Raw genomic sequence first — 14,537 nt, 5'->3', positions numbered from 1 at the left:
CAGATTAGTGGATGACTATGCTTGTACGTAGCAAAACTCATTAAGAAAATAATAGCCAGTGGCAGCACATGCAAGTACAATATGTATAGAGAGAGAGAGAGAGAGAGAGAGTAGTACATGACTGATCTAAATAAAACGTTACTAGCGTACTAGCGATAACACAAACCAAAATGTGGTACGAACGAAAAACACAGGTCTAGGTCATGGCATGAAGTTTTCCATGTCTTACAATGTCAAGGGAAAGTTCGCACAAGCTTTGAAAATGCCATCTATCACCGGAAGAATCATACTTGATTTTGCATGCAAAAGTCAAAATCCAGCAACTCCTTTCGTTCCATAATCCGGCAATGCCAACCAAAGAAAACAGCGACGATTTTGCTCTCCACTAACTATCTTTATCTTATCCTTTTATTTTTAGCTTCCTGTTCTGGATCTTCCTTCAATTTTCTTCTTAAGTTTCTAATATCTTCTTCACTCACCATGCCATTCAAGTCTTTGTTCAATGCATATGCTTCAGCCATCTTCCTCCTGCACTCTTTGCTTGCAGAATCATGAAGAACCACTGACAAGAGAATAAGGTTACAGTAAGCAAATAAGATGCTCGTTGCCAAAAATAAATATATATGTTCAAGGAAGAATACTCGAGTATAAAACAGGCTGCAATCAGCAAGCTTTCTCTAACCAGCTCAACCCTCCTCAGCATTATAAACAGCAGTACAAGACAATTTAGCGAAACAACTATTCATTTTGTCCTCCAAATCTAGACCAAAAGAGGTTCTCAAGAGTCCTTCAGCTTCTTTTCAAGCTCGCTATGGCTTCACAAATTTCTACTCAGACAAGGGAACCACTTAAGTAACTATATTTTATTCTCCCAGAAAAGGCATCTCCGGTAATGGAGCTCTGGAGTCTGGACCAAGGACAAATAAGTGGAACTGGTCATACACCAAACATCATAGGTGAGTTAATTTTTCTGACAGCAAGCTTGGAATCACACCTTAGTACTGGGCCTCTACAAATCTTCTAAAAAATAAGAAAAAATTTCATCACAGTATAAATTGTATCCAACGGCAAGGGACATGGCAAAAGCTTCGAAACCAATTAGGAAATCGTATAATTCCACGAACCTCCTAGACAACCAATTAGGAAACCAGATGATAACGTAAACACAGTATTCCTCCCCCTTAAGAGATGGTTATCAATAAAATTTGGAATCTCATCTTCTTTTGTAAAAAATAAACTAAAAAAAGGTCTCATATTTAATTACTGATTCACATAGATTCCAGAATGAAAGAAATCAATGTATATAAATCAGTCAGAAGCTTGTCACTAACAGGGGGGAAAAAGAAAATAAAAGCCTTATCAGCCCCCAGAACAAGCCAATCTCAAGCCATTCAAATCTGTTTCTTCAGACAGGCAACAAGCAAGACAGACTTAAAGATGCAATTATATTCTTAGGGTCGATACAATGATCCCATGGGGCAGCAACAAGTTCCAAATCTCTAGTCTCATATCTGACAAAATATACAGGATTTGTATATTTAACACTTTCTCCGAATTGCACCTCCCCAAAAAACTGAAGTCACCATTACTATAAAATTTTCACTCCCTAAAGCAGCTCAACAGAATAGTAATTGTATATGCGGGTCCCTTAAGAAAAAGGCTTAAGTGTTTGTCATCTCATCAGTGATTCCATGGTTCATCATGGACAAACATGTGATAATGTGAATTACAGTCCGAGAACTAACAGAATGTAGTGCAAACAACCAAAAAAATACACAGGGCTGACCTGGCTTTGGATAATCTCTTCCAATTATGCATTTAGCTTTAGTCTGAATGCTTAGAGGAGCTGTCCATGGCTCATATATGTATTCCCTTGGCATATCTAGTCATTTTCATTTAATTGAAAAACTTTAAAAAGAGAATACAGCAACCAAAAAGAATATGGTGAAAGTGAGAGGAACCTGAACATACCTTTCAATATGGGAAGAAAATGTCTGATATAATCACCATTTGGGTCATACTTCTTTCCAAATGAGATTGGGGAGTAGATACGATTATACTGGTCACCATTGAAAATATCAATACGTGAAAGAACCTTCAGCTAGCGGTCAATCAATTAAGGTTCCTTATGAAGCTACAAGTTAAAAGTACTCATTCCTAAATTCAAGCACTCAGGATCTCTCCAACCGACTCATTCATTCCAGCAGTGAAATACCAAGCTGAGCCATAAACAACATTGGCCTTACAAATGATTGAGGAATAATATAATTTGAACCAATTTATTCCAGAAGATAACATAATTCACCGGAAAATATCCACATGAAGCAATAGAAGGACCTAGATAAGATGATCCAGTTATCCAAAGCAATCACCATGTTTTCTGGAATTCATAGGCTCGTAATAATAGGTCAATTTTGCAGTTGACCAGCAATGTTAGCATGAATCACTCATACAGTAATGATTTTAAAGGTCCTATTCATGGATTGATGCTGAGATTCTAGTCAACTCCCCCTGATAGGCAATACCATTATGAGCTTGCAAATCATGGAAGTGACAAATGCTCCATACCTGGTAAAAAAATGATGAACACGAAAGCCATAGCCAGTTTCCATTGTTGATTGCCCAATCTGAATCAATCAGAAGCCTTTCAAAGACATCACGTCCCTTTTCCCAATGAACAAACTATCAGCAAAAATTATTAATGTCAGGGGAGGGGAAAAAAAAGAAAAATAATGCAGGAAATTGATTTTCTAGGAACATCAAAGTCATGTACCAGATCTCCACGAGTCAAAAAACACGCAACAGAATGCCGTGCTAGATGATGCATCCAACCCCACTTGCGGAGCTACAATAGCAAATATGTATGGATTTCAAATATACTGCCTCAACATGATGATGGAAATATAGAGAAAGCATATGGTTTGGTTGGAGAAGCAATGCAGCATTTTGATTGGTATTAATATGCATATGCAGAAGAAGGATGCAACAGATCTGACCTGAACCATAATAGCATCAATCCAAGGGTATCCTGTCCTAGCATCCCTCCAAGCCGTCAGCAGTTCATCATCGTCATTCCAAGGTATCTGCACCATCATGTTGACTACATTAATCTTAGGAAATGTCAATTTCCTTCCTTTTCCACGAAAAATAAAAAGAATAAAAAACCAGCTTGATGAATGGATTTAAAAGAACACACAAGAAACTGAAATTTGGACTTCAAAAGCCAAAAAGGGAAAGATGACATATATGCACTGCATCTATGCACGTGCATTTGCGTGCACATATAAAGTTGGCTATAAACTGAAGAATAACAAAAGCTGATATCTTGGCTCATGCTACTCATCCATTGGATTCAACTTGTTAGCAAGGTTCAGGTTACCGCTACTACTGATCAAGAAAAAGTTCCACAAAGACTGGTTTATGAAACAGATTTTGAACCCTTCTATGTGTACCTTCTATCCTCTTTTTAGAAATTAGGGAGGCAGGCGTTATTTATAAGTTATAATTAAAAAGTGCCTAACATCATAGATTAGGCACCACTTATTCCAATATAAACATTTCCGAGCGAGTATATAATTAATTGAAACATTTTCATCAAAATGCTTTTTGGTGTTGTAGTTATTCTTGTTGTTGGTTTCTGTTTGAGACATTGAAATATTTTTTATCAAACTGATTGAACAAATTAAACCAATAAAAGCAAGCCCATAGAAAGTAGGTAATGGCATGGTGATAGTGCTGGGAGGATTGAAGGAGAGGAAAGGAGATGGTGGCGGTGGTAGCAGTGGCATGGAAGATACAAATACACACACACACACAATGCTGTTGCGTAGAGGGAGGTGGGGAAGAGGCACAAGGCTGGTACAAAAAATAACTTGTGCTTCAGCAAAGCACACCTTTTTTTCTTCAAAATAGTTGAGCATAAACTTACATTAAACAGTCGAACTAAATCCAGAAAAATACGGAAAAGCATATTCTACTAGGTATGCTAAAATATTATTAATCAAAGGAAAAAGGAAGTTGAAAGCAAAATAAAATACTTGTCTGAAAAACTCTAACAGTAGCCTATCAGTGCAAGTTACCTGCTTGCATATTCTATTACCCCTCATCTGATCAAAATTAGGAGTGCCAAAAGCCACAGTGTAGAAAAAGTCTCGCCATAATAACTACACAGGTCAAAAGCAAATCTCAGTTTGCTGAGTATACCAAAAATACAACCGCCAGATGCAAAATGACCTGTCCAAGAAGAGAAACTGGAGGTGATGTATGCCTTTTGACATTTTTATATACATCTTGAAGGCATTGGTAGAAAAACCTGCAAGAAAGACATCCAAACTGCAAGGAGATTAAATGGGATGAAAATATTTGAAGAAACACAGGCTTAAGCATAATCAACAAAATGGAGCTCAAGAGTTTCTTTTTCAATACTCTCCTCCTTTGGACAGCTTTTATAAACTTTAATAGGTTTAATATCCATGATTTTCTTGTATTTTTTTTTTCTAGTTCAAGATAGGTGGTTTGTACACATCCTGTGTACATAAACAGCATCTTTTACACTACTTATGAAATTGATAATATTCATAAAAAAACACATACACACAAGTATAAGTTTCTCTCAAATTCTTAAAGGTTTGTAAATTAAGCTCAAGCAACAGTAATTGAAACGATAAACAATATAGCTCTTCCTGTTCATTACTCACTTTCAAATAAGGTGATAGAACAGTTGTTGCTGGCTTTAGAAATGCAGAGGGATTACCCTTAGGCTTCTCAAAGGTTGCAACCCACTCCTACAACACAAATAGAAAGAACAAGTGACAAATGCTAATAGCAACAGATAATGGATTCTCAATCAAATCATTAGAGGGAACCATATCTAAGGAAAACTATGTAACAGCCCTAAGTTATGTTCTCTATTGGGCAGCATAAGAACTGAATAAATCATCACCACACAACACAGTGAACATACACAAGCTAAGTTAAACCTTCTTGTTTACAAACAAACTTCAAGATTCCTTCAGCTGGCTGCTGGACCATGGCTGAGGCAGGAAGGAAGCCATGGTCCAGCTGTAGTAAAGGTAATTCTTTAATCCAGATGCATATACAAAGGATCTGATTGAAAAATATGGTAAACTGAGGTCAAAGGCTTGGCCTAGCAAATAGGAGTTAGAAAATTGTAGCCAGTAGTGATGCGAGGGAAAAGATATATTGTATCAGTAAAAGGTTCCTCATCACTGTTACCCTGCAAATTCTTATCATTGAGCGCCACTACAAGGAGCTTTAAATTTATCTTACAATGATATGCATCAACACACATAATTATTTCGCAAATAAACACAACTCATACAACAATACTGTAATTTTTTACATATGTAAGCAATGATCTTTAGCTCAAATCTTGGATAAAGATAAACAAGCAGAACCTTTTGACAGAGGATTTTAGCATTTCAGAAGGAAAGTAAGAATCTTTTTTTTCAAGCACAAGGACAAAGTCAAAATTCACATAAGTGCCCAAGCGGTACAACACACCTTGTCATTTATTATTTCATTCAACCTCTTCAATGCTTCCGATTCACCACCTCTGAAAGGAGAACTTTCATCCTGCATAAAACGTCTTCTTACAAATTATGCTAAAATTCTTTTTTTTTTTTTTTTTTTTTTTTTGTAAAATGATATTTGTTCCAAACCTGTCCGATATCTACATAACCAAGTTCTTTGATTGTCGGAACTTCCGAGATCACACAACTTCCAACATCCCCAACAAGTGGAAGAGAAGAAAGTGTATGTGAGAGTGGGGATGAGGGTTGTCCAGCAAGCTTCACAAATGATTGATAGCTCAAAGGTGGCCTTCCCCCATTCTTTTCCAGACATGAGTCATCAGATTAGCCAGCAGTTAATAGAGAGGAATTGATATTCGAAAAAGAAATAACAACGATCTAAAGTACTGAAGAGCCCATACTCAATTGAAAACGAATTCCAAATTTTGGACATACCTTTTGTATGATATCAGTGGGATTGAAGAGCGTATGACTCACAGGAGAGAAAACCTCAATTCCAGCAGTTGATGCATAATTCTGTCAGAACATACAAATTGACTCTCCATTCTACCATAATTAAGCAACGGGGAACACAACTACAATACTAGCTAAGGAACTGAAATATATCAAGCAGAATCTCACCGAAAATGCCACCAACCATTATATCCGGGAATCAAAACTGGCAAATAAAAAAATGCCTGCTTTAACCTTTCTGGACAATTAAAGAAGAATTAATACTCACCTTAACTTTAAAATCTAAAGCTTGATAATAAGGCTCTGTGTCATATTCAAAGCAAAGTTTCTCTACTTCCCACTGCAAATAACAAAAACGAGAAGATACATAAATTAACCAGACCATTTGCAAATATTATATGAGAGTACGAAATCTTTGTGATTTTTGCAACATCCACTTGTTCTTCCTAAGTGGGTAAAAAATTAAATAAAAACTATGTAACCGTGAAGATGAGCTTAAGCGACTAACCAGAAATGCTTAATGAAACATACTTTTTTCTTTTTTTTAGAAAGAGAGACAGACTGACTGACTGAGATACCTCCTTCAAGCAACGAATCAAAACCTCGCTCGGCTCGCCCTTCAACACCAACAACCTTGACCCGAGCTTCTTCAGGCTCGAGTCAAGATCCGCAAGGCTCTCGAGCAGGAAATTAATCCGGTTAAGGCCTGCCCGCGCCGACCCGAGAGAGAAAGCGTTCTTCTCGGGCTCCATGTAATGCGGATCGATCACGAACACAGGGTAGAGAAATTTGGTGCCCTCGGCGGCGTACTGGAGCGCCGGATTGTCGTGGATCCTAAGACCCTTCCGAAACCACATGAGTGAGGCCGACCCTGAAGCCATTAACAGGTTCAATTCTCAGGCAGACAGAGCGAGAGAGGGAGGCAAAGCCGCAAAACCCCCAGTTTATCGAGTGAGCTTAAATGGTTCGCGCCTTTGAATGAGCGAGTTGGAAACTGAAGGAGACAATGACTAACGTACGCCGTGGGGTTAGATAGGGACGGAGCTGGTAGTCCGGCGATATTTATTGAAGGGAAGGCTAAAGTGTACTGTGCGCAAATGGCGTAGGATAGAGTTGGCTTGGAAGCCAAGAAAAGTAGTGTCTATAACTCGCGCCACGTAGTCAGTTTAAAAGTGGGAGACGTTAGGTTCGCTGCGTATGGCCTAAACTCGAAATATATGATTTTGGTCATAGAAACGACGGCGTCCTGAGGACCCGATCCCGATTGGTCAGAATTTACCTACCACCTGTCAATGCGCATATAGAGTTGGGGTGATTTTGAGTTGAAATAAATTTTAAAGGAAAAATTTTCTTGTCATTCTCACACTTTACACATCATATTTATTTTAATTTTTTTTTATTTTTGTATAATAAATATGTAGTGTGTGGGTGATAAAAAGAATAATTTAATTAGTTTAATAAGAATAAAATAAAATAAAAAATAAAAAATAATATTTTAATATATAAAGCGTGTGGTGTGGGATGATGTGTACCATTTCTCAATTATAAATAGTTTGAGTTAAATATTTTATAAATTTTAAAAAATTAAAAATTAAAAATTAAATAAAAATATTATAAATTTAAAATATTGTTAATTTATAATTTTTTTATATTTAAAAAAATTAAATTATTTTTTATATTTTATTTGCAAGTTTTGAAAAGTTGAAATAATTATATAATAACTAAATAAAAAAATTAAATATTTGAAATTATAAAATATTTATATTTATGATGTTTGGATATTAAAATGATATGGATGTCTATCCAAACCAAGTAGCATGGATTTCATAAGGTCAGTAGTATATATAATAGTCACGCTATAAGGTCTCTTTGCATGTAAAATAATAAACCTCTAATATATTTTTATGTTTATTGTAAGAATGATGTTACATAGGTGTGTAAATTTCCCGGACTTCAATTGAAAAATTATACAAAACGGATAGACAATGATTAAGGTTGTGATACAACCATATGAAAAATGAACCATAGTTTTAGAGAAAGTCAAGGTAAGTAGCACCAAAACCAAAAGGTACTAGATTCATGTAGAAATATATCTCAGCGCAAGCAAGGAAATTAACAAACCAAGCCTACCCGTTTTACCTAATTACTCCTAATTAATTCTACATTAATTATATAAAAGACCTTATCTCCTTTTATATCTCATTATTCTCCTCACACTACGTATCATTTTTTAATTATTTTTAATTTTATTTTTTTAAAACTAATTAAATTATTTTATTTATCATTTATATATCACAAAATATATATATATATATATATATAATGTGTGAAGATGTATCACAGATATGTTTCGAGTTAGTTTCGTTCATAATTAACCTTGGAGGGGTTTTTTTTTTTTTTTTGTTCCCCCTAATTTCTTTATCCACAGTTTCCCTAAGGCAAACGAACGAAAAAACAAAACCCTCAATTAACGATCCAGTGTTGTCCGAAACTTTTATAGAAAAAGAAAATACACGCGATTTGCAAACTAACCATTGATTCAGATTGTCCATGACCTCACAACACACATGATACAAACGTTAATAATATCAAACGGAAAATTAATGAAAGGCTTTTTTTTTCTACTTATCATTTCGAGTCCGACACATTGCAAGCCCATTTAACCTGGATCTTGACCAGAACCGTAGGTGGGAGCGCTGGGAGGGAACTTACTGGATCTCCAGGGAGACCTACTTCTCGGACCAATCCGATATATCGGAGGCGAGACGAGACGCGATCGACGAATGGTACATTACATCGTGAAAGGCAGAGCTCTCCACGGTCTTCCTTCGAAGCTGCCTCGCCTTCTCTTCGGTGAAGCATCCGAGCGCGAACCTGGACCTCAGTCTGCCCGTTTCTGACTCCGGATCCGAGACGGCTGGCTCCATACTTGATGGCCCGGCGGTGGGAGCGAGGTAGTCCGGATCGGAGGACCAGCCAAAGAGCGGGGCCCACCAGTTGGCCGATGCGGGTTTTCGAATATTCTGCTCAGGTTTCTTAGTAGAAGAATCGGAGACCCGGACCGTCCCGGGTCGAAAAGAAGGGAGAGGCGTAGCCATTGAAGAGAGCGAAATCCAGAAAACAAGAAAAAAAGAGTACCGAGAGATAGCTAGGGAAACGAAAAGGCTATGAAGATGGCGAGAGGCGAGGGGTATTATCCAATACGGTCAAGAACGCCAAGAATCCAAGGAGGACTTGGATAACAATTCTCAGGGTGCCGACCGTTACCGTTGGGACATTGATAAGAGTTAGATTGGAAACAAAAAGGGGTAGTATAAGGCTTTAAGTACAAATAGTAGAAGGGCAATGAGACTGATCACAAGGAAAGGGTGCGCAGGGGATAATAATACCATTAGGGGAGACGAAACGGATAAGGTAAAGGTAGCACACGTGGAAAAGCGTGCTGAGTTGGGGGCGTTGAGGGGTCTAATTCCTCATCAAGGTGGGCCTTTCCTAGGTGCTTTTTGGTTTCCTTTTCTTGTGCCTCGTTAAGTTTTATAAATATGATAAAGTAGGGAGAATTTTAAGTTAAAAGTTATAAAAATTTTATTAAAATATATATTTTTAATAAGTAAGTAAAATTATATATTAATCTATATTTTAATACTGATTTATTTATATTTAAAATTTAAATTAATATTATTTTTAATAAAAATTATTTTTTAATCAATCACATATTAGTACATAATTATATTTATAAATAGATTTTTCTATTTTTAATATTATTTTTGTTTAATATTTGTAAAAATAGAAGTATTTATTTTATTTTTATTTTAAAATTTTAAAATATTGAATTATTTATTTTATTTTATATAAGATTTTAAAAAATTATAAGAATGAGATAAATTGAATTAAAATAATTTGTGATAATAAACGAGGCCTTAAGCTCTAGTGCCTAGGTTTAATAATTAATTTTATAAAATTAAATTTATAAATTGACTTAAAGGTAGTATTACTATACTCTTCAATTTATTCATTTGGTATGCTTCTAAGTATAAATTATACCTTTTTATTTCAAATATTTTTTAAATATTTTTAAAAAATAAAAAAATCATTACTAGTCACTTTTTTAATCAATAAAAAAAATAAGTGCATGAAAATTCAAAATGACAAAGTAAAATGAGAGACATACTAGCATTATTCTTAACTTAATTTTTTGATATCATTTGTATATATCCCATCAAGTTAAATTAATTTATAAAATTTTTTTAGACAAACATTTATTTTCCTCTTTTATAGCTTAAGATGGCTATTTCGATATCTTTCAGTACTTAATTGTTAAATACTTCCTTTTTTTTTGTTTTAATCTATTCGACAATGGATCATGCTACATTTATCGAGGTTGCATTTGGATGTTAGGCTGAATTGAAATAAATTAAGTTCTTTATAAACAGTAATAAGTTGAGATGGTAGATTGAGTTTTGTGAGGCTCACTTAAAATGAGTTTAGACGTGTTTAGATGTTAAGATAAATTTAGAAATATTTATGGAAAGTTAAAAAATATCCTAGGTCCTATGTATAAAGAGGTGTTTAATTAAAAAATATTATGAGTCTCATGTGTAAAGATGTTTTACGTTAAGATGAATTTAATAATATGAGAATTGGATATTAGACTCAAATTAAAATTAGACTGAATTGAGAGTATAGTTTGAGAGATTCTCTCGATAAGGTCATTTGGCCTTTTTTTCCCTACATTCCTTTTATATCCTTAAACATTAAAAAAAAAGAATCATAACATTATTAAAAAAATATTTGTTTATCACTAAACAAATAAAAAAATTGAATCGGAATCCATTGTCGATAGCATTCATAGGGACACAGCATTATTCCTTCACAATATAGACTGTATATATAGTTAATAATTTTTTTAAAATATTAATAAATATTATCAACGTATAAGTTATATTTCTATAAAGGTAATAGGAAATATTGTTAATTGTAATATTATGATTAGCTTTCTTAATTAAGGCCTTAAAACTTGCAATACAGATAATTAAAAAGATGGGCCTCTATCATCCCATCTACGAAGTCTCTCAAAGCTAGGGCTGAAGACTGACTGTAGCGCAGCGCTCAGGTTTCTTGTGAGTTTCAACCATACCTCCATTGTTCCCCACTCTTTAAGAGTCATCAAAAGCTTTTCAACGAACAAATTAATTAAACTCTTGAGGCAGGAAAAGGATATATAGTATTGTTGTTCTTCCTCAACATCTATATATATATATAGACTGAACCATGCTTATCTGTTCTACCATATTTCCATTATATATAATTTGCAGACCGAGATGCACTAATTAAGTTGCACATATTATCGGATACAAATACCAATAATTGTCCAGGTCTTTCGGCCTGTTTGGAGAAAGATTTCAAGACTTAGTTGATAAAGTAGTGGCAGTTTCATATAGTGGCGGCAATTCTGATGAAGATTACTACAATGATGGTATATATAATGCATGTAGGTGCACCCCATTTGAATGCCTGAATTATGCAAGTGATCAATCAAGCTGAACCCAAGTAACCGGAATGAAGAGCATTAGGGTATCTTGCAGCAGGTGGGGGTATTTCTGCCGAAGGAGTTGCGCTGATCGCTACCAACATTAATCCCGCCAACGATGATTTCATAGAGTTCCGGCATTTCGGGTGCCAATATTGCATTTTCAGAATCCGGTTCAGTGATTAATCTTGGGTTGATAACAAGGCTACTATCATGCAGAGTTGCTGCTCTCATGATGAAGTTTTGATCTTGTTGATTGGGACCAAGTTGATCGTGTGTTTGATGATCATGCCTCGGTGACCAAGTTTTAATAGAACAATTTGGGAGTGGTGGGATTAGAGGTGGAAAATGGACCCAACTAGGACTACAACTGCTCTGTTCCAATATTCTACGATCACTAAGATCTAAAGATTGTAGCATCCTGATTGAAGGGGGTTGGTGTAGCTCATCTTGTTGGGATTTTCTGTTCAAGTTGGTATCCCGATTTAGAACATGAGGTGAGACACCAGCTTCCTCTGAACCACTAAGATACTCAGTTACAGAAAATGTTGCTAAAGCATGAGGAATGGCATGATCTTGGGACCGGAGCTTCTTCTTTATGCTTGTGTTCCAAAAATTCTTCACCTCGTTATCTGTTCTTCCAGGTAGGTGCTTGGCTATACGAGACCACCTGGCCCAAAAAAAGTTACCCTCTTGAATGAAAAACTCATGATCACAACTACGTTGCCGACGATGATGATGATGGGCCAAAGCAATAATATTAGAAGAAGGCGTTGGAGAAAAATTTACTTGTTACCAATATTTCTGTGGAGTTCAATGACTAGGGCTTCTTCTTGGGGAGAGAAGCTCCCACGTTTTAAGTCTGGTCTGAGATAGTTTACCCATCTCAGTCTGCAGCTCTTTCCGCATCTCTGGAGGCCTGCATCAAATATACATCCAATCCAAAAAGAAAACCCAAGAAATTAGAAAGAAAATAAGAATAAAGAAAACAAGAGTATCATCATGTATATATAGTGCTAACCAACAAGTTAATCAAGGTCTAAAGGGAAAAAACTTATAGACGAAAGTTTTTAAAAGCTTAATTTGTTGCTTATGGGTATAAATTAATAGGAGTGAAACTTGGATGATCATCAAAGAAAATAGAAGTGAGAAGGTCACCAGCAAGTCTAGGCACTGAGTTCCAACTACCATAGCCATTGGCTGAAATGTATTTGATGAGTTTCTCATCCTCCTCTGGTGACCATAGCCCTTTCTTCACTTTTTGGTTAATGCAACACGAGTGATGTGCCATCCTCCTTTCTCCAGAAAATCAGTAGTAGTACCGCAGTACTGCGGCCAGTGCTTGAACTTGAACTGGAACAAGTTCAAACGTTGAGTATTAGCTACAAAAGCGAAAAGGGAGAGAAAAAATCAGAGAATAAAACAAAAGAAGGCTCCAGCTCTAGCCCCAGATCGAGTACTGCAAATTAAAAGAGCGTGCAAACTGAATTAAAGGACGTGGTATGAACGGATCAAGGCATGCAGGAGAGAAATATTAGCCCTATTAGCGTTTGTGGCGAAGATCAGCTAAACGTTTCATGTGTACATGACGTGATCTCCCCGTGAGAGCTACCTAGCTAGCGCTAACTGCATGGGTTATAGATCGATGGACGTACGGGAGCTACGCATCTCACATATAAAGCTAGCTAGGGCGGTGGGCCGTCCATGTCTGTAACAGGTAACGCAGCAAAACGCCAATATTTCAAGCAGACATTTTTGGATGAAGTAATTATTATGAGTTTTACCAACTTCAACTTGCCTAGGCTTTTCAAGGATGTCAATGATGAATTTTCGGATGTATTGCGATAGTGAGCCATTTTCTCGGCTGATGCCTCTTCCCCTAGATGGCGATAACGAATTGGGTATGAGCTTACCTCATCAGCTGCCTCTTTTTGCATGAAATTGGTAATGTATTGCATGTGGCTCGTTTGGATATGCAAGGGATTGGGTTGATTAACTTCCCAAACCCCTATCAAAAAAAAAAAAAAAACTTCCCAAACCCTTTTAATTAAGTTGTATAGTGACACGTGCATATATATATACACATCGATGATGAACACAATTTTTAATTTTTTCTACGTAGACTTGTACATGGAATCCATTAACCTTAGAAGATTATATATAAACGACTGAATCAGTTGCTAATCAATGCCCATCATGTGGTCTTTTTATTTACTTGCTATTAAGCTGGTATAATTAAATAGAGAGTAGAAATAGATCAGGTAAAAAATCAATCCATTTCATTACTATATATTCACCTTCTTTTTTACCATAATCATTAATCGATATAATCGTTAGATCGGTTATTAAATGAATGACAAACCAGTAAAAATGAATTAATAGTTTTTCAGTCATTTGATATCAAATAAGAAGATAATGAAATTATTGAGTAATTTTAGACCTCTCTCAACCTGCTCAAAAGTTAGCTCCAGAGGTTATAAGGTTGTCCCTCACATTTATAAACTAACTACCATCCTCTTCTACAACCAATATAAGACAACCTCAACAATCTCTCTCACACATCGGGTACTTCTGAGTCAGAGTAACGACAATTCGTTTCTTCTCTGGATTGTTGGATTTAAAACTATTGGTAAATACATAAAAAATAATATTACATACAGTCACTTTTGCGTATTTTATGTGCATTTCATTGATATGATTGGCTAGATCAATTTTTTTTTTAATGCATAACTAATCAAATCAATAGATTATATAAAAATAACTGCAGAAAAAATTTTTGATACATAAAAAGTCGTCATGAGCTCAAATGGATGAGAAAATGTTCGAGTAATTAGCTCTTCGATTCAATCGTATTACTGGTAACGTTCTAGTGCTGATGCAGTACGTACGTATGGTATGGGCCTCCATGCATTTTTTGTTTTTTGTTTTTTGTCTTTTACCCACAAAGTATATATAATCTAAATTATCACGTACAGATTGCTACAACTCAACGAAAATGAAAG

General features: G+C 35.6%; 3 protein-coding genes across 6 annotated transcripts; all 3 read right to left on the bottom strand.

Annotated features, from left to right (window-relative positions):
• Positions 1–28: 28 nt before the first annotated feature.
• Positions 29–7,160, bottom strand: LOC122301098 ((6-4)DNA photolyase). Of its 3 annotated transcripts, XM_043112185.1 has the most exons (14): positions 6,584–7,152; positions 6,274–6,345; positions 5,988–6,068; positions 5,682–5,852; positions 5,524–5,595; positions 4,698–4,784; positions 4,234–4,332; positions 4,080–4,163; positions 2,997–3,083; positions 2,774–2,845; positions 2,569–2,682; positions 1,972–2,059; positions 1,787–1,882; positions 29–562 (listed from the first exon to the last, which is right to left on the bottom strand). In XM_043112185.1, the coding sequence occupies exons 1-14, from the start codon at positions 6,884–6,886 to the stop codon at positions 396–398; spliced, it is 1,593 nt and encodes a 530-aa protein (XP_042968119.1). In that variant the 5' UTR covers positions 6,887–7,152; the 3' UTR covers positions 29–395. The 3 variants fall into 3 exon arrangements, 2 of the variants coding, with proteins under 2 accessions (XP_042968119.1, XP_042968120.1); XM_043112186.1 differs by lacking the exon at positions 4,080–4,163 and having other exon boundaries at positions 4,204–4,332; positions 6,584–7,157; XR_006240138.1 differs by lacking the exon at positions 29–562 and having other exon boundaries at positions 1,820–1,882; positions 1,972–2,219; positions 6,584–7,160.
• A 1,355-nt stretch (positions 7,161–8,515) lies between these two features.
• On the bottom strand, positions 8,516–9,362 carry LOC122301101. Its single transcript, XM_043112191.1, has one exon. The coding sequence runs from the start codon at positions 9,101–9,103 to the stop codon at positions 8,735–8,737; it is 369 nt and encodes a 122-aa protein (XP_042968125.1). The 5' UTR covers positions 9,104–9,362; the 3' UTR covers positions 8,516–8,734.
• Positions 9,363–11,414: 2,052 nt separating this feature from the next.
• Positions 11,415–13,187, bottom strand: LOC122301099 (transcription factor MYB61-like). Of its 2 annotated transcripts, none has more exons than XM_043112187.1 (4): positions 12,996–13,187; positions 12,694–12,888; positions 12,325–12,454; positions 11,415–12,205 (listed from the first exon to the last, which is right to left on the bottom strand). In XM_043112187.1, exons 2-4 carry the CDS (start codon positions 12,824–12,826, stop codon positions 11,575–11,577), a joined length of 894 nt encoding a protein of 297 aa, XP_042968121.1. In that variant the 5' UTR covers positions 12,827–12,888; positions 12,996–13,187; the 3' UTR covers positions 11,415–11,574. The 2 variants fall into 2 exon arrangements, with proteins under 2 accessions (XP_042968121.1, XP_042968122.1); XM_043112188.1 differs by having other exon boundaries at positions 13,020–13,186.
• Positions 13,188–14,537: the final 1,350 nt, after the last annotated feature.

The sequence above is a fragment of the Carya illinoinensis genome, chromosome 2 (genome assembly GCF_018687715.1).
Source record: "Carya illinoinensis cultivar Pawnee chromosome 2, C.illinoinensisPawnee_v1, whole genome shotgun sequence".
Lineage (NCBI taxonomy): Eukaryota > Viridiplantae > Streptophyta > Magnoliopsida > Fagales > Juglandaceae > Carya > Carya illinoinensis.
The sequence above is the reverse complement of the archived record's forward strand: the minus strand, read 5'-3'. Positions and strand labels throughout refer to the sequence as shown.